This window comes from Arthroderma uncinatum (assembly GCF_011692745.1).
Source record: "Arthroderma uncinatum strain CBS 119779 chromosome Unknown scaffold2, whole genome shotgun sequence".
In the NCBI taxonomy this organism is placed as follows: domain Eukaryota; kingdom Fungi; phylum Ascomycota; class Eurotiomycetes; order Onygenales; family Arthrodermataceae; genus Arthroderma; species Arthroderma uncinatum.
The window spans coordinates 5,466,991-5,485,235 of record NW_022983864.1 but is presented as its reverse complement, the minus strand read 5'-3'; the positions used below and the strand labels follow the sequence as shown (position 1 = coordinate 5,485,235).

General features: G+C 40.0%; 4 protein-coding genes across 4 annotated transcripts; 3 read left to right on the top strand and 1 right to left on the bottom strand.

The window, feature by feature from the left end:
* Window positions 1-6,410: 6,410 nt before the first annotated feature.
* Window positions 6,411-6,755, top strand: GIQ15_03595 (uncharacterized protein; the record flags this gene model as incomplete). The annotated part of the gene is made up of 1 exon (XM_033551012.1): window positions 6,411-6,755. The coding sequence occupies one exon, from the start codon at window positions 6,411-6,413 to the stop codon at window positions 6,753-6,755; it is 345 nt and encodes a 114-aa protein (XP_033408173.1).
* Window positions 6,756-11,329: 4,574 nt separating this feature from the next.
* On the top strand, window positions 11,330-11,659 carry GIQ15_03594 (uncharacterized protein; the record flags this gene model as incomplete). The annotated part of the gene is made up of 2 exons (XM_033551011.1): window positions 11,330-11,375; window positions 11,460-11,659. The coding sequence occupies 2 exons, from the start codon at window positions 11,330-11,332 to the stop codon at window positions 11,657-11,659; spliced, it is 246 nt and encodes an 81-aa protein (XP_033408172.1).
* A 134-nt stretch (window positions 11,660-11,793) lies between these two features.
* Window positions 11,794-12,498, bottom strand: GIQ15_03593 (uncharacterized protein; the record flags this gene model as incomplete). The annotated part of the gene is made up of 2 exons (XM_033551010.1): window positions 11,794-12,332; window positions 12,447-12,498. 2 exons carry the CDS (start codon window positions 12,496-12,498, stop codon window positions 11,794-11,796), a joined length of 591 nt encoding a protein of 196 aa, XP_033408171.1.
* A 1,385-nt stretch (window positions 12,499-13,883) lies between these two features.
* On the top strand, window positions 13,884-16,718 carry GIQ15_03592 (uncharacterized protein; the record flags this gene model as incomplete). Its single annotated transcript, XM_033551009.1, has 2 exons — window positions 13,884-14,468; window positions 15,408-16,718. 2 exons carry the CDS (start codon window positions 13,884-13,886, stop codon window positions 16,716-16,718), a joined length of 1,896 nt encoding a protein of 631 aa, XP_033408170.1.
* Between the last annotated feature and the right edge of the window lie 1,527 nt (window positions 16,719-18,245).

Genomic DNA, 18,245 nt, shown 5'->3' with positions numbered 1-18,245 from the left:
GAGAATTTATATAATTTAAATTATATTCTAAATACTATTTTCTATTCTTTACCTCCTTTTATTTATATCTAGTAGTAGACTTCTTATATATTTAATATTATAAAGTATATTATTTCTCTAAATCTATCTTATATTTTATTAATAAGTGGTAATAGGTATTAATTCTTAATTATTATATTATTAAGTTATTAGTAATCTATATATGTTTATAAACTTCTATTTTTCTTTAGTATAAAGATAATTAGATAATTTTACTAGTAATTATAATTATTATATATATTCTTTTACTAAGTTATTATTAATATATTTTTATAATATTTTAAATTCTATCTTAGTTAATCTATATATAGGTTTATATATAGATATCTTCTCTTCTACTAGAGGTATTTTATAATCCTATATCTAATATTCTAGTAAGCTTTTTAATAGTTCTTATTTTTTAAATACCTTAATTAGGTCGTGGTATTCTTTTAGTATTTACTATTATAGTTTATCCATTTTAGTAGCTTCCTTTATTTAGTAAATCGTTTTCTACTTCTTTATTAATTAATTATTTATAGTTTCTATTATTTCTATTTTAATTAGACTAGGGACGGGTCGATTCAAGCCGAGTTTTTGGCCTATTCTACCTCAACTCAGCGGGTATCTATATTATTTTATACCCACGAGTTTACGTATCAAATAAGTTAAGTATTAATTAGATATATGTTAATTATATTAATCTTCTTATTTAGTTCCTAATTTAGTTAGGTTAGCCTATTTTTAGAATTCTTTTCTATTTATAAATATTAAACTAACCAAATAGAGTAATTTAAAGCTTAATTATTAATTATTAATTAGATTTTGGCTTAGTAATCAATATTTTAATACTTAGTTAGATATTTAAAGGATACTTGACTTATTAAAACAAATTTTTTAAAAAGGATTACCTGACCAGTAGCAACCCAATTGAGTTCGGTTCGGTTCGGTTCGAATAAAAAACTCGTACCCGTCCCTAGTCTAATTTTAACCTAGGGCGCCTTACTTAGTATTTAATTTTAATCCCTTTTTTTAGTATAGGTGGCTGTAAGGGTATTAGTCTTTTAATTAGAGTAGTGGTTTTTACTATTTAGTTATAATATACCGTTTTTCTAGTTAATAATTAGGTTATATTTAACTAATTAAAAGTATCCTAAGATTATATTATAACTTTCTAAGCTTATTATATTAAAATACTCTATTCCCTTATACTATCTTTTAATATATACTTTTATACCTTTGATTTCTTTATTAATTCTTTAGTTCTAGTTTTTATTAAGACCTTTTAGTTTATATAGTTCTTTCTTTATTTAGATATAAATCCCTTACTACTTTATAAATTCTAAATCTATAAAGTTTTTAGTAGCTTTTAAATTAATTAGTACTTGCGCGTTTAGCCCTACTAATTAAACTAGTATTACTAAGTAATTCTTTCTTCTTATTATAGTTAGATTTCTATCTATTTTAAATATTATAGACTATTAAAATTATTCATTTCTTAATATTCTAATTTATTAATTATAAGTTTTATTTTATAGTCCTTTAGTATTAGTTAAAGTCTAAATTTCCTTATTTAGTTCTTTCTAAGTTTATTTATTAAGTCCTTATCTAAATACTTTATTATTTATATTATTTAGTCCTTTTAACTTTCTTAGAGCTATAGTTACTTCTATAGATATTATATTATTTTTAACTAATATTTAGTTACTATTTTTCCTCTAAATTATATAGTATATCCTTTATACTATATAGTAATTTATTTATTTATTCTCTAGTATAGAACTTCTAGTTATTTATATAGTGTTATATTTTCTTAATTTATTATATTAATACTTTTTCTATCTATTTATTCTAAGTACTTATTAATATATACTAGGTATTTCTTATTAGTATAGTACTTTTAGTAGATATTCTTACTATCTCTATATAATAGATATTTTATATAGTTTTTATAGTAAAATCTTTATCTAGATTTCTATATTTCCTTAAAGGTATAATATTTATAATAATAGTTCTATCTATATTTATTATAGTATAGGTATCTAAGGTCTTTAACTTCTATCTATTTTTCCTTATTATATTTAAAGTATAGTTCTTTCTCTTTATATACTATCTAGTATTTATTAGGTATCTAGTTATTATATTTCTTTCTTTATTTTTATAGTAGTTTATAACTATTTTTAGATATTATCTATAGTACTTTATTTTCTTAGTTATTTATTTTCTATATATTTTTATATTTTAATTTAGTTTCTTCTTTTAAGTCTATTTATTCCAGTGTCCTAATTCCTTAATTTAGACTTATTACTATATTATATATTTATTCTATTATAGTATTTTATTATATTAATATTAGTTATTTTCCTTATTTAATCTATTTATTCTATCTTTATTATTTTTATTATTATTATATATTAGGTACTTATTTATATATATTATTAAATCCATTTTCTAGTGGCTATAGGTAGGTAATTTTCCTTATTACCCTAAGGTATTATTTAATATTCTATAAGTCTTAGTAGCCTCCTCTACCTTACTTTTTCTTATAGCTACTAGTTTTAGACGTAGTAGTAGTATTAAGGTATTTCTTAGTATCCCTTTATTTCTTCCTATAGTTTTTAGTAATATATCTAGGTTTTTTATAGTAGAAATATAACTTTTTATCCTTATATCTCTTATTCTTTTTAGTATTATAAGATTATTTTTTAGTAGTATTTAGTAGACTGGGGACGGGTCGGTTCAGACTAGGTTTTTGACCCCTTCTAACTTAACCTAGTAGGTATCTATATTATTCTATACCCGTGATTTTAGGTATCAATCTACTTAGATATTAACTAGGTATAAGTTGATTATACTAAGCTAATCGTAATTAATTCTATTTTACTCTAATACTACTTAGTTATCTGATATTTTAAAAATATACTATTAGCTTATATAATATATACTATATATAAAGTATATTATTTATAAAAAGTAAATATTAAGAATCTTAGTTAACTATAATTAATATATTAAGAATTTAATTCATATATTATATAGTATAAATATCTTTCTTATTATTATTATTACCTCTTTATTAATACTATATTATAACTAACTTACTAGAATAACTTATATTATTATCTATTTATATTATATTATAAAGACTTAAAAGGAATAGATTGTTATCTATAGATAATAATCTATTCCTATTTATTAATATAAAGAAGATTAGCTAGGCGCCCCTAAAGAGAATAAAGTAATATAATATCTAAAATTATTCTCTATAGATTTAGACTTATTATTAATTTACTCTTAGGCTCTACTACTATTACTATATAGATAAGCTTTTATATATAAGATAGCTCTAAATTATTAAGACTATCTATATTATCTTAGAATCTCTAAATTAGATAATATATAAGGTATATAAATTATATAAAGTTTATAGTTAACTAAAGGAGCAGCTATATATAGATATTATTAAGCTATCTATAATGGGAACATCTAGCCTTTAGTAGACTAAGATTAGACTATATATCTTAATAATAAGCTTGTCTATATACTAATTATAGAAAGTAGTTACTTATAAAGTTAGCTAGAATAATTAATTTTATAATACGTTTTACTTTATATATAATATTATATCTATATAATAGATCTATTATCTTAAAAGCTATTAGAATAATATATTATTTAAATTTAAAAAATAATATATATTTAACTATAGAATATTCTTTATTTTATTTATTATAAGGAGTACCTTTATCTTCTTCCTTTATTATTCTAGAATAATATTAGTGGTAGCTTTATTATAAGTAAAATATTTTCTTATCTATATTATACTTATTATTAAAATAGCACGTAATGTCTCTGTCTAGTAATTCTATATCTATAAATATTAGTATTATTAGTTTATAATAGACCTCTAATATTTATAGAGTATCTAGTAAGATAGACTTATCTATCTAGCTACTTATTAATTTTTTATATTATTTAAAGAAAGGGCCTTAAAAGTAAAAATTGTATTTAAAGAAAAAAGATAAATAAATCTTAATATTAGAATTTAGAACTTATAATACCTTCTAACTAAAATAGAGCTAAGCTATATTAAGGTTAGTAATAAATTAAAATATCTTTAAATAATATTAAGGTATATATTCCCCTTATCTATTTCCCCCTAATAGCGATTAAAGCTTAATTTTAGAGGGCCTTAACTATTTCTAACTTTAGCTATTCTACTATTTCTTCTAAGTATTATTCTCTTCTAATAAAATAAAGTTCTATTTCTATCTTTAGTTTTATATTCCTACTAAGTGTTAAAAGAATATACTACTTAATAAACTTATAATTAATTACTAAGATATCTCTACCCCTAACCTATAAAGTATTAAATTTTATCTAGCTCCTTAAAAGAGCTAATTAGTCTAATATATCATAGAACATTATTTTATTAAGAGGGCCGTAGAGTAATAATATTAATTAGATAAATAGAGTATTAAGTTAGATATAAATAATCTAATATATAATCTAAATCTACTTTATCTCTAGAGTTATAGTTAGAATTAATATTAGATTTATTATTATTAATATAGTTTCTATTAGAAGTATACTCTAGAAAATTATTATCCTTATCCTTAATATTAATATCCTTTAGAATCTTGATTTTAGAAGTCTAGAATTCTTAGATACTTTTTTTTAGTTTAAGGTATATTAAAAAGAGCTATAATATTAGCTTAGAGATAGTTATTAGATAAAGTTATTTTTAATAATAATAGTAAATATTATATATACTATTAAAAAGATCTTTTATCCCTATTAAAGAGGCTAAGACTATAAAGATATCTTAAGCTATATAATTAAGAATAGAAAAATTATCTTAATAATATTTCTAAAATTTAAGGATATCCTCTTTTTTACCTATAAGTACTAAGGTAATCTATTAATAGATATATTATATAAAGCTAAGTAGATGGTTTATCTAAATCTAAATATACTTTAATTTTACTTTTCTTTTAATTAGCTATTTAATATTTAAAATAATTAAAGGTATAATTATTATTATCTAATAGATTAATAATATAGCTATAGCTAGATATATCATAATTCTTTCTATATCTAATCTAAGTTATTCTTCTTTAAGTATTTAGAAAGAAATCTTTATACTCCTTAAATAATACCTTAAGTATCTTTTTATACTAATTAGTAAAAGGTGTATTTCCCTTTTTATTACTTTAAGCCTTTAACTTAAATAAAGAAACCTTTACCCTAGGCTATAAAAAATAGTTATTATTATATAAAGGTTCTTATAGTTATATTAAGTTTAAAAATAGTAATATTAGAGTTTTACTAATATTTATTTTAAACTTATTATATTACTTACTTCTATAGGTAATCCTTTTTTAGGTAGAGTTTTTATTTCTTACTTTTAAAATAAGTAAATAGTTAATTATAAATAGAAAATACTAGTTAGATAGTATTTCCCTTTATTTATATAATAGTATAAGTAAACTTAGTAAATAGCTAAATAATTTTAATTAGATATCTAATTTATATTTATTCCTCTATAGATAGTAGTAATATTTAATATTTTCTCTCTTATAAAGTTTAAATTATTTTATCTATATAGATATAGAGATTATAGATTTATAGTAGTATATAGTATATTAAATTCCATTATATTTTAATATTTTACTATAAAAGGAGTAATTTATTAACTAAAGGTGGCTAGGGGTTTTCTTTTTATAGCTAAAGGAACTAATAATAGCGTTATAAACTTTTATTAATATACTTTAATATAGCCTTAATCTAGTTCTAGTATACTAGTTAATATCTATAAAAGTATAGAGTTATTATCTATAGATAATAATCTTATAGAAGAGCCCTTAGGTAAGAATATTAATATACCTTTATAAAAGTATTATTAACTTTAGAAATTATCCTATTATTAACTTTACTTTATTTAACGATAAAATGGCGAGCAACTGGCCAAAAGCGGCCTGATCTGACGGCCGCATCAGGCTAGAAACTTGCCAGAGTTTCGACCACGCACCCGGATAGGTACCGTACACGCACACCCTGGTCAGGTACTTGGCCAATCAGCCCGTGGGTCCCCTTCCCATCCCTCCCTCACTAGGAGAGAAGCGTCAGCGTTATTCATTCACCCTCCTTCTAGCGGTTATATGCTAATTTAGTAGGCGACTGAAATCTGGCTCGCAGTCAGAAATGGAGGACCTCGCACCCAGGCCCTGGGGGCTACATTTTCTGAGTGACTGCCTTGTCTCTCCGCGCTCACTCTACTCCCTAATACCCTCTCTCTACATGTATGCGTACATACCTACCTTCCCTTCTCCCTATCTAAACATCCGACTCCCTAAAGATACCACCAACTCCCTCTCTTTTAGGAGGGCACCATGGCCTCCCACAACCATCCAGATGGCAATAACACTGATGATGACAGCGACTTCGATTTACGTGAAGACTGCTTCAGCGACGGCGAGAGCGAAACAGATGCTTCATCCGCCTCCGACTACGGCGCTGACGCCGTATCGGACAAAGGTCGCAGCGAAGAAGGTGAAATGGACGAAGAGGACGAGGACGACGCCGGACGCTGGCTCCAGAACGAGGAGGAGCAACGCCCTCCGGACTATTACCTCCAGGAGGAAACCGACTTCGACCCCTCCACTCTTCGAACGCGGAGGTACAGCCCAAACACACAGTTGAGGCTAGATTGGGTTAAAGAACACTGGGAGCGGTAAGCGCTGTGTTCCTACCGGCGTCATCGTGGTGGCTGCTGATGTCATGCTCTTCTTCTGTCTTCGTAGATACTGAATATTCATGAGCAGAGACCATCAGCATAAGTACGATATCCTGTTAATACGATCCCTAAAAGCCTTCCTTAGCTGGGTGTGCGACCAGCGTTGGGGTAAGGATGGTAGGGTAAGGCCTGGGATTAGAACCAAGAGTTCCCTATATATATTCTAGAAGTGGTATATACTTATCTACAAAGTTGAAGCTGGTAGGAGAATAGATAATATGATTATTAGAAATGCTTAAGATATGAGATCTCGTGGCCCTAGGGTATAGTGAAAGACGGCTAACTCGTAAGCAGGTTATAAGTCTTCTAGTTAAGGAGAAAGGGCTTAGCATAGAGAAACATAAGAAGGCGACAATGTATATCTAGAACCTTGTAGAGCTCCTCCGAGTGCTACTAGCGACGACGCACACGTAATTTCTAATTGGCTGGCTTTGTATCTAACTAATCCTCTACTATTACCTTACTGGGTTTACTTTGAACCATCTAATGGCGCTCTTAATGCTCCGCTACTATGATCTGACCCTAACACTGGTCCTAGATCTAGAGAGTGGGAGACCTTGTCTAGTTATTAAAGTATGCGCCGAGTTCATGAAAAAATATTTAGATATAAAGGAAAAGTATATGGACACTGCGTTGTCCCTTCCTAGCCCCTGATATTACTAACTAGCCATCTATAGCAGAATCACATTTCCTATTCCTGAAGTCATCTTTGATCCTACTCTTATCCTTAGCCCTTATATCTTTCTACTAGGGATATTATTCTATATCTAGGTATTTAAGTCCCCCAGTATTTAAGGACTAGAGAGCCTTTACGATATTGGAATTCTTAAGGGCCTCCAGGAGTAAAGGCTATCGCTAAAAGACCATATACTAGACTAGTTTGTCTTCTATTAAGTGGTTAAGAATAGAGATAGTACTATCACACTACTTCATATAGTGCATCTGATAGGGGGTTAGCTTTGATATTGCCTAAAAAAGGCTAGTGAGATCACCAGCTTTGAGTAGGTGGTGAAGCCCTATATGCTTCGCAATGGTGCCGCGAAGGCGTACAATATAAGCCGTGAGTGTCCATCTACTTCGCAGCAATCAAATTGTACCTATTTAACAGGATATCACAGTCGACGTCACCGACTCCCTCCAGTGCATGATACTCTAGCATCGCTCCACCAACACGTATATCAAGCACTACCAGGACCGGAACGTCACGGTCGACGTGCTCAGCATATACCGCGGGCTCAAGCCGCAGAAGGCCCTGATGGACGTGCTTTGCTTGATGAGCCAATCTATTGACCCCTGGTAGCTATAGAAGCTTATAACCGCGCAGTTATCCTCTATAAATAAGAAAAAGTATATTCGAGGACTTATTTAAGAGAGGAATTATATAAAGAAGGAATATAATCTTCTTCTATTAGGAAAAGAGTTTATAGAACTAGATCTTTAATATTATAAGGCCAACTGTAATCTCTATAACGCACAATAGAGGGCAAGGCTTCACCTAAAGCGCCAGGTAATTAAAAAGTATTGAAAGGAATAGCCTATTATTGACAGCGAGCGCCAACTGTCTGGGCAGATGGTTGATGAGGAGATTAAGAGTATATTAGAAAGGAACAGATACGTGACGCCAAAATATATGCACCTCATTGATTCCGTAATGACACTACCAGAGACCACTTGGGAGAGGGAGACGAAGCGCCGGATAAAGGTGATACATGCGATCATAGTGTACTGTGGGGTCCTCGAAGGTTCCGCCCGTGGTCGCTGGTGTGCACCGCTGGCGGAGCCTATCGAGCCCAAGGTCAGCGTTCAGACCAGCGTTAGCGCACAGATTGTACGGCAGCCACTATCCGTCTCACCACTCGAGAGAGCGATCCAGGAGATCAACATAGTAAAGAGGCCAAAGATCTGCTTTATCTGCCTAGGAAACAGCGCGATTAAGGAATTTAGCAAGGTTGGTGACCTGATGAAACACTTCCAGAGGGTGTATCTGGACAAGTTCAGGATAATGGCATATAAGATCTGTAACGCGCCACTAGACACGATCGTAGACCTCTTGTTACACGCAGAGCAAGCGCACGGGACAGTGACCCGGGCTGCCAAATATCGAACTCATAGTGCTGGTGCCCGAGTGGGAGGTTATTTTGCAAGCCGGATTTTTGTTGTCGCGTAGACCGAAGGATTTCTACTCTTATTATTCACTATATATATAGAACAGACATATAATTTGGGCTGCAAAAGAGAATCGCCTCCCCGCGGTGCAGCCTGGGTACTGGAGAGATGCTCTTACGATAGAGATCCTCTTGCTAAATGATTCTCATGGTTGGAGGTGCGGTGGTGGTAACTCGCCTGATGAAGTCAGTGACAAACTGCTTTCGCATAACACAGGACTGCCAACCAAATAGGTATGAAAACCATCCAACGGGTAGCTTCAATCTTTAAAAGGGACCAGATTCTAAGTAGGGAAGGTTATCTTAATAACTTGACTGAAAAAGATGCCTAGAGGCCATCTGAAAGGACACCTGTGGTGGTGTGCAGAGTTTTTACTTAGAAGGAACGTGATGCCCTGTGCTCGCGTATACCCCAAAATCAATAACAATACTTCGATAAAAGTTAGGTGCGAGGGCGTCGTTAAGGGAAAGGCGAAATAAGGATGGGGTTGTAAGTTGCAGAGCGTCGTTAAGGGAACGGGAGGAATGGAGACAGTACTTGGTCGCTGGGAGGCGGCTGCCTTCACCGGTGCAGCGCTCGGAGGAACACTACCACGGCGGAGTGGCCTCTTAGGAGGGATATTAGTAGGATGGCATACTCTGCGAACGAAGTAATAAAGGATATTCACCCAGGTACGCTAAACTAGGCAACCTGGCTTATACTCCTGCTACCACCCTCCGGCGATCGAACTACGGTACCTACAAAGGATTCCAAACAAATGCCACGGAGAAGCTAGCAACTCCCTATGCAAATGGAGCTGGGACTACGGAAAAGCTGGCACTCGGGGCTTCAACAGCCATCGGCTAGAAGTTGCCTGCGAGAAATCGTGGGCCCGCCGCCCACCCTTTACCGTCCACAGAGAGAACAGGGCGTACTTCGTATGTATTGGTCAAGTGGCTGACGCGTGTCTGACCCGTGACAGGTTGTTGGCCGGCGGGGATTTCTCATGTCTCTTACGCCGTAGTATATGCGCGACTCCAACTGGCTGGGCGTGCTACTGGGGAAGAAGGCGAACGACAGGAGCTAGGCGTTGGGCTGTAGGTACGGTTCGTATACTGTTTGAGATCGCTGTGGCGTTGGAGACGATAGGGACAATGAAGCAAAGAAGAAATCACAACGCCGCCGTCCCGTATCAGCAACGGGAAAGAAAGGGATGAGGTTTCGAGCGAATGGGGAGGGGCAGAAGCACGCAATTAGAGAGAACGATGTGCAGCCCAGCGCGCTAGTAATAATGGCCAACGACCAGGTTACTATATATATCTCTCTATATTGGCCCTTTTTTGGCTGTTGGGAGCTTGCTTGCATGCTGATTGGGCGCGGGCCTAGTCTCACCCTGGAGATAACCTTTTGCCATTTTTAGTTAGACTCGTGTCCGGAGTTGGCCTTGCATACAAATTTACTAGATGAAAAGTATTGATCGTGATTGAAAGAATTAAACTGTTATCTTGAATATCTCGGCAAACTACTAGCAAATTAGTACAATATTCATTCAGTTTCAAAATCTATAAAATCACAGGCCTTTAAACATTGATTTATAAACGTGTTGCTCTATAAATTGGCTACGCTGATGGTGAAATTAATAGTGAGATTGGTGGTAATATTGGTGTAATATTGGTGGTGAATATTGCTGTGTACCATATGTTTGGCTAATTGATCCATGCCCAAATAGGTAACAAGGTATAAGCAACATTCTTACGATGCGAAATCTGTATAGAAGGCTATAATGAGACTACTCCGTACATCAATTTTGGCAGTTGTCCCCTCAGCCAGTTGAATTTAATTACCTAACGGCTAGCGAGGTAGGGTGGGAGCCCAAAAAAATGACATGCATGGGTGAAAAGCAAAGAGGAGAAAAGTACGGGATCCCATACGGGTAAAAACTTTGGGTGGCAAGAGATGAAAAGGAAAACAAGATGGAAACAACAGTAGAAGGATTCGGAGAAGTTAGGTGATGAATGGCCCTGTCAGAGCGCGCGCTGGGAGGGCTGAAACGTGAAACGCTGCCGAGTAGCTGCAAAATATGTTTCTGGGCGGATTGGGATTGGACTTCTGATGACTAACAATAATACAGTGACTGCAGGAACACACATAACGGCGGTGGAGAGAGAGAGGCAATGCTAACAGATCTTCATCTGATGTTGAATTGACTATTCCCTCATGGAGTAAATAAATATAAGACCCTCTCCAGCTCGCCATGTCTCCCTTCATCGAAAGGCCCAGCATCCTCTTGACCATCCCCATTGACCATCCTCTTGACCATCCCTTCGGATAGTACACAATCATACTTCAGACGCCGACTTCTCCTAAGCCATGTCGTCCGTAAAGCCCTCGTACAAGAGCCTCATCCGCCAGAATGGTACGACACCTAATCCATACCTTCTTCCCTCCCCTTCCACCTCCACTCATTGTTGAAGCACATGCTTACTGTCTTTGACTGCAGGCTCCTTCGCGCCGGGCTCGCTTTCAAACATCAACCAGGGCGCCAGGTCCTCTCCTTCCATGGAGGCACAGCCTGGCAACATCCCTCCCAACGACAACGACAATCAAACGGGCCAAAACGCATCCGAGAGCAGTGCTCCTCCCACCGGCGACATGGCTCAAGACCTCAAAGGCATGGGCAGTTGGGCGGGCAGGGGTTGATCTTGGGAGAGAAGCTTCCATCAATCGATGACTTCTCATCACTTCTTATGATTGTGTGCATATTAGAATCTTCTCAACTCATGTAATTATACCACCCATGGCTGGATCAGAGGGGGACAAAAATGAAATATACATTATAATGGCTTATTACCCAAGACCTCACCCATATCCAAGAACTGGCTGAAGATCTCCTCGCCTGCCCGCCCCTTTCCATTAAAGCTCACCCCCTCGCCGCGCAGCAGCTTCGTCTTCTCCACCGTGTAGAATCCCCCGTTGCCCCAGCTGCCCTTGTACCCGCCGATCGTGCGGTCAGAGGCCAGCACACGATGACAGGACACCTCCGGAGCAAACGGGTTAGTCTTCATAGCGTTACCCACAGCCCGGGCAGACGAAGAGAGATGGGCTGACAGGATTGCGTAGGTCGTCCACTGGCCATTGGGCACGGGGAGGAGGGTACGGTACACTCCTCGTCTGTAAGGGGTGAGTGACGGGTGGGATGAGATGCGGTCCAGCTGTTTGCGCAGGAACTCAGGGTCTTCGGATGTCAGGGCAGAGGCGAGTGATGATGCAGGTGGCTGTTTAGAGATCTGTGCAGTGGATGAGAGGGTAGCTTGTTTCTTGCTGGCTGGCGCAGCGGGTATTGATGAGAGCTTCCGCTTTGGTCTAGTAGAGACTTTGGTCACCTTGTAGTTCTGGCCATGGCTGGTCGTCTCAGTACGGAATACAAGGATGTTCTTGGGTCAGGTATTGGGTATCTTTAGTGAAGTGATTTATAATGCCTTGAGACGAGCGAGATGCTGGTCCTTTATGGCTTCCTTTCCCTTGTCGCTTCGCGTCATCGCGTCGTGTTTGTCGTAGTTGTGGCCAATCACGACGTTAGCGTCCCCGAACCCAGCCCAAGGTGATTATGTAAGGGATATTGGAGAGGTACAAATATTGTCAGAATCTTCGTGTGTACGGCGTCTTGGCAGTATCAGGCCAACGCCACTCCCCCCTGCAGATCTGTTTGATTACGGCTCGTACGTACGCTACGCCTTCCCCCATATATAGAGGCCAGATATGGCCTGTTTCCCTAGTTATTATCATCATTCATCGATATTAGGCCTATTTTTCGCTCTTTGCTATTGTATCTTGGGCTTATAGGCATTGATTTGCCGTTCCGCTGTGTCCCGTAGAGACGCCATAATCGTACCGATCATTAGCGCGCTCCGATAAATATTCATTCGAATATTAAGATAGAAAAAGCTACTTATACCTCCTGTCGTATTCATAGCCATAAACATATTAATAATCAAAGACGTTCCCGGACCTGGAGATCCCAGGACGTCTATAGATATTAACATCCCTATAACAACTGGCCAACACGCAACGCGGAGATGACGATTGCCCGTTGCATGAAAATATGCATGTATTGTGGCAAAGACTTCATACAGGCGGCGGCACTGCGCAAGCACATAAGAGTTAAGGCAGAATATATTCAAAGAAACCTGAGGGTGCGATTCGAGACACGGGGGAGATGGGGTAATCCCACCCCTGAATGGAGGCCTCGTGAACCCAGGACCCGATTAACCCGGAGCCAGTCCCCGCCCCGTCGCCGACCGAGGACCCGTGTATTCAGAAGCCGATCCCCCATAGATAGTCCCGACACAGCGTTACTCCCATGTTAAGACACCAGGGACTACGCATCTTACAGTACAATGTCCAAAAGTCAAGAGATGTCGTCCTCGCCAGCCTCTTCCGAGACCCTCAAGTCCTCGAATACGATATCCTGGCAATACAGGAACCCTGGCGAAACCCATTCATCTCTATATCATACCACCCCCTGAAATCACATTTTTAACTAACCTACCTCAACGACGCTGCCACAAGGGTGTGCTTCTATATCAACAAACGGATCAATCCGGGCACGTGGAGCGTATCATACCTATCCAAGGATATTATCTCTCTAGCTATTTGCAACCCCTCCTCCGACAGGAGTATCCACATATTTAACGCCTACAACGAGGTGGGAACCAATACCCTCTCCACACTGGCCAGTGCCATTGACAGGCTGGAATCCTACAGGGAAGTTATAATACTGGGAGACTTCAACTTACATCACCCACTATGGTCGGCGGCACGACCGCGGGCCACTTACGGGCTAAGTACCTGAGATCTCCTCACAATTGTCGAGGATTTCCAGCTCCAGCTCCTCACGGTGCCTGGAACCACGACCCATCGCTGGATGGGTGGCGAGTCAACAATTGACCTCACCTTCGCGTCCGAGGACCTGGCACCCTACGTAATCTACTGCAAAGTGGACAGAAGTCTGGACTATGACTCTGACCACCTTCCTATCACCCTGGCCATCGACTGGAACTGGCAGTTAGCAACCCCAACTAGGAAATGTCTGTGGGCAAAGACAAACGTAGAGTTACTCCGAAAAACCGTTAAGAGACACCTTCCTAAGCCCTGTAACGCATTGGAACTCAGAGATGAGGACAATATCGATAAACTCATCTCCTCCATCGTCAGCGCCCTAGATACAGGTATCGACGCATCAACCCCTTGGTCGGACCCTTCCCCCTGGTCAATCGCAGGATTTGATCAAGGATGCAAAGACATATGCAGAGAAGTCCAGCAACTCCGCCGGAGATGGCAACAATCACGACAAGAAGACGACTACGAGGCTTACCGACAGGCGCGAAATAAGAAAGGTCGCCACATCCAAAAGACCCTTCGGAATACCCATCGGCAGCGGGTCGAAGAGGCCTCCGCAACGCAGACGGGACTCTGGAACCTGGTCAAATGGGCGAAAAACAGACACGACGTGACTCCGGCATACACACCAGCACTGGTGAGAGCAGACGGGGAGCTGGCCTACCGGCCAGAGGAAAAGGCAGAAGTGCTCCGTCAGACGTTCTTCCCACCACCACACCAAGCGGACCTTTCAGACCTCGAGGGATACGAATACCCTCCACCCATCGAATGCCCAGACATCACCACGGCGGAGATCGAAAGAGCAGTGCGCAGGGCGTCTCCGAACAAGTCCCCGGGCGCCGACGGTATCACCAATGGCATCCTGCACCAGACACTTGACATCCTTCTCCCAAGCCTCTGCAAGCTCTTCAACGCATGCCTCGAGCAGGGATACTGCCCTAAACACTTCAAAAACAGTATCACGATAGTTCTCCGAAAACCGGGCAAAGACAACTACACACAGCCCAAATCATACCGGCCAATCGCCCTTCTTAACACGTTGGGTAAGGCCTTGGAGGCCATCATCGCGAACCGACTAGCCTACATCGCCGATGTCTACCAACTCCTCCCTAGTCGACACACCGGGGGGCGGAAATTGGCATCAACAGAACATGCTATGCATTTCCTCCTCCAAAGAATACATAAGGCATGGTCGGAGGGCAAGGTGGCCTCTCTACTACTGCTTGACGTTTTGGGAGCATACGACAACGTATCTCAAGAACGGCTCTTGCACAATCTCTGGAAACATCGGGTCAGTCAGAAGATCAGAGGCTGGGTAGCATCCTTTCTCAGTGACCGCTCCACGACCCTTAAGCTGCAGGAGTTCACCACACCCTTGACACCTATCCAAACGGGAATCCCACAGGGATCGCCCGTCTCGCCAATCCTGTACCTCTTCTATAACGCCGACCTTATTAAGGCGTGCAAATCCGAAGACACAGAAGCGGTGGGATATATCAACGACGTATCAATTCTAGCAGTGGGCCTGACGGCACAGCGCAATTGCAAGACCCTCAAAATTATCCACCGGAAGGCGGAACTGTGGGCAGGAAAGCATGGGTCCCAGTTCGCGCCAGCAAAGTACGAACTCGTCCACTTCACACGGGACCCAAAGGCGAGCAGAACACACGCCCTCCGCCTACCGCATGCCACGGTTGAGGCTTCCCCATCATGCCGCTACCTGGGTATACAGATGGATACTAAGCTTCGGTGGGACTTCCACCGCGACAAGGTAGAGGCGGGAGCCACAAAACGGCTCTCAGCGCTAGCGGCCCTAGCATCCTCAACCTGGGGAACAGGGAAAATCAACCTCCGGCAGGTATACAGAGCGATGATAGTACCTCAAATGCTCTATGGCTGCTCCGCCTGGCACATCCCCAGTAATGGATACGGAGGCCGAGGCAGTGCTATGATAAATACCATCAAGAAGATCCAGAGACGTGCAGCCCAAATCATCACTGGCGCGTTCCGGACAACCGCCGGAGCGGCAGTGGATGTGGAAGCACATCTACTTCCGGTACAGCAACAACTGGAGCAAACAGCGCTGGAAGCCGCAATGCGCATTCGGACATCCCCGCTACACGAGGACATGGCCGCATCCAGCGGCAACAACAGCACCACGGGACGAAGACGCGATGCGCAAAGTCCCCTTGGCAGATTCTCGAGCATCCTGGAACGCAAGTACAAGGTGCAGCTTAACCGACTCGAAAAACGCCTTTCGCACGTTATACCACCGTGGTGGACTCCCCCGTTCGTCCGTATAAACGAATCCGCCGAAGACGCAATCAAGGAACACGACGCCATGGAAGCTGCGAGCGTCGCCCTAAACCTAGGAATAGACACCGGACAGCCTCCAGAGTCAGACCAGCTACGGATCTTGATGGCAACCACGAAAACCGCCATTCGCCAAACGATGAAACGCGAATGGGAGACGTCTTGGGAAAAGGCCAAGCACGGCAGAGACCTCCTCAAACTTGGAGTCAGGCCGGGAAAAGCGACACTTGACACCCACATAGGAACACACAGAGCGATCAGCTCAGCGATCACGCAGATGCGCACAGGCAAAATCGGCCTCCGCGCATACCTCCACGCCATCAACAAGGCCGACACCGACAAATGCCAATGCGGATACGGACCACAGACCGTGCGACATGTCCTCCTGGAATGTCGAAACTGGGCGGTCGAAAGACATCGAATGTGGGCAGGGAAACTTCCATGCGTAGAAATAAAGCGCATTCTCTGCAACCCGTCAATGGCGGTACAAGCAGCCAAGAGTTGGAACCCTGAACTGATATACAAGTGTGATGATATTTTCTACTAACTATCGGGAGAAGATACAACTATTTATACTTTTTAGACAGGTGGCTGCCTAATAGGCAGCCACTGTAGTAGAGTGTATATCACGTGACATGGGATTCAACTCCAAGATGATATTGAGCACGGGGCTCCTTGGCCAATTCCAGGCTGTCCCATCTACGGTACTTCAATATAGGTAGCGCTAACGAGCAAAAATGGGAGAAGAGAAACAGTACAAATAGAGAAACTATCTGGTAGACGGAACTTCAGGAAGATCAGGAAAGGTCTGACAGGTACAGAGAGACAGAACAAATAGGGAGACTATTGGTAGAAAGGGAAAACACCTGTATCATAGTTGTACGCTGCATAGCTGCCGATATGTTGAATCCCATGTCACGCGATATATACTCTAATAAGAAGTGGCTGCCTATTAGGCTGCCACTCTTCTAGAAAGTATATTGATGAGTCACTATAAGTATAAATAGCCGTATCTACTCCCATAGTTAGTAAATAAGACTTATCACACTTGTATATCAGTTCAGGGTTCCAACTCGATAGGGCGGCTGGGACAGGCTATGAAATAAACAAACAAACAAACAAACCGAGGGCGCTGGCACATTGAGGGAGTGGAAACATTGAGAGACACTGAATATAGGAGTGCAGAAAGTATACGCTTATCTTGTGTAGCCACTCCCCTTATTGGACTGCTACTGACCTTATTCAACCACTTATACTATTTAACCGCTTCTCTTATCCAATCAGCCACTTCATATACTTAATGTGACCGGCGAGGTGACAGGCAATTAAATGTTAGAAAAGAGGGAAGGGAAAATCAGAAATGCAGGAATGCAAAAAGGCAGAAATCGTACAGATCTACGCGCTCACTAAACCTGGCTACGTGACGGCTATGATATAGCTGGCCACCTCCAAGCCTTCGATCTATAGAGGATACGGGAATGGGGGCGTATGGCTCTGACGGCCCATCGTCCATCGTAGGCATAAGTCGGCGGCTCTTGGACCTCCCGGGGCATAGGGCCAGAGGCCAAAGTCCAGGCCGGTCAAATGCATCGTGACCGAGACAGGGTGACTGCAGCCCACCCCTGCACTTGGTCTGTGTACCAGGGACAGCTGTCAGAAGCCCTCGTTGGCCCATGGACCGCGGTCCTCGGACCCATCAGCCCCAAGGAAGGCAGACTCGCGGCCAATCTACCCCATAGACAATGCTAGCCCTCAGTCAGGCTACTAAGGTCCTATGCAGGCTGGAAACAACTGCCAAAGGCCTGTATAATATCCCACCATTCCAGCTATCTCAACGAGTGGTTTCTTACTTGGTATGCACTCACAAATACTCGCTCTAGCAGGTGCTCGTCCTAGCATATCATCACTCTAGCATGCCCTCGCTCTAGCAGCTACTCCCTCGTGTCCTTTCAAGGCGGTATATACCTACCCACACCCACCTATCTAATTTCACGAGAGGTCTTGAGTTGAGCTACATGTGTCCTTAAAGAGATTCCTGGATATTCCCATGTGGGTCCGGCCTACGCCAGGCTCT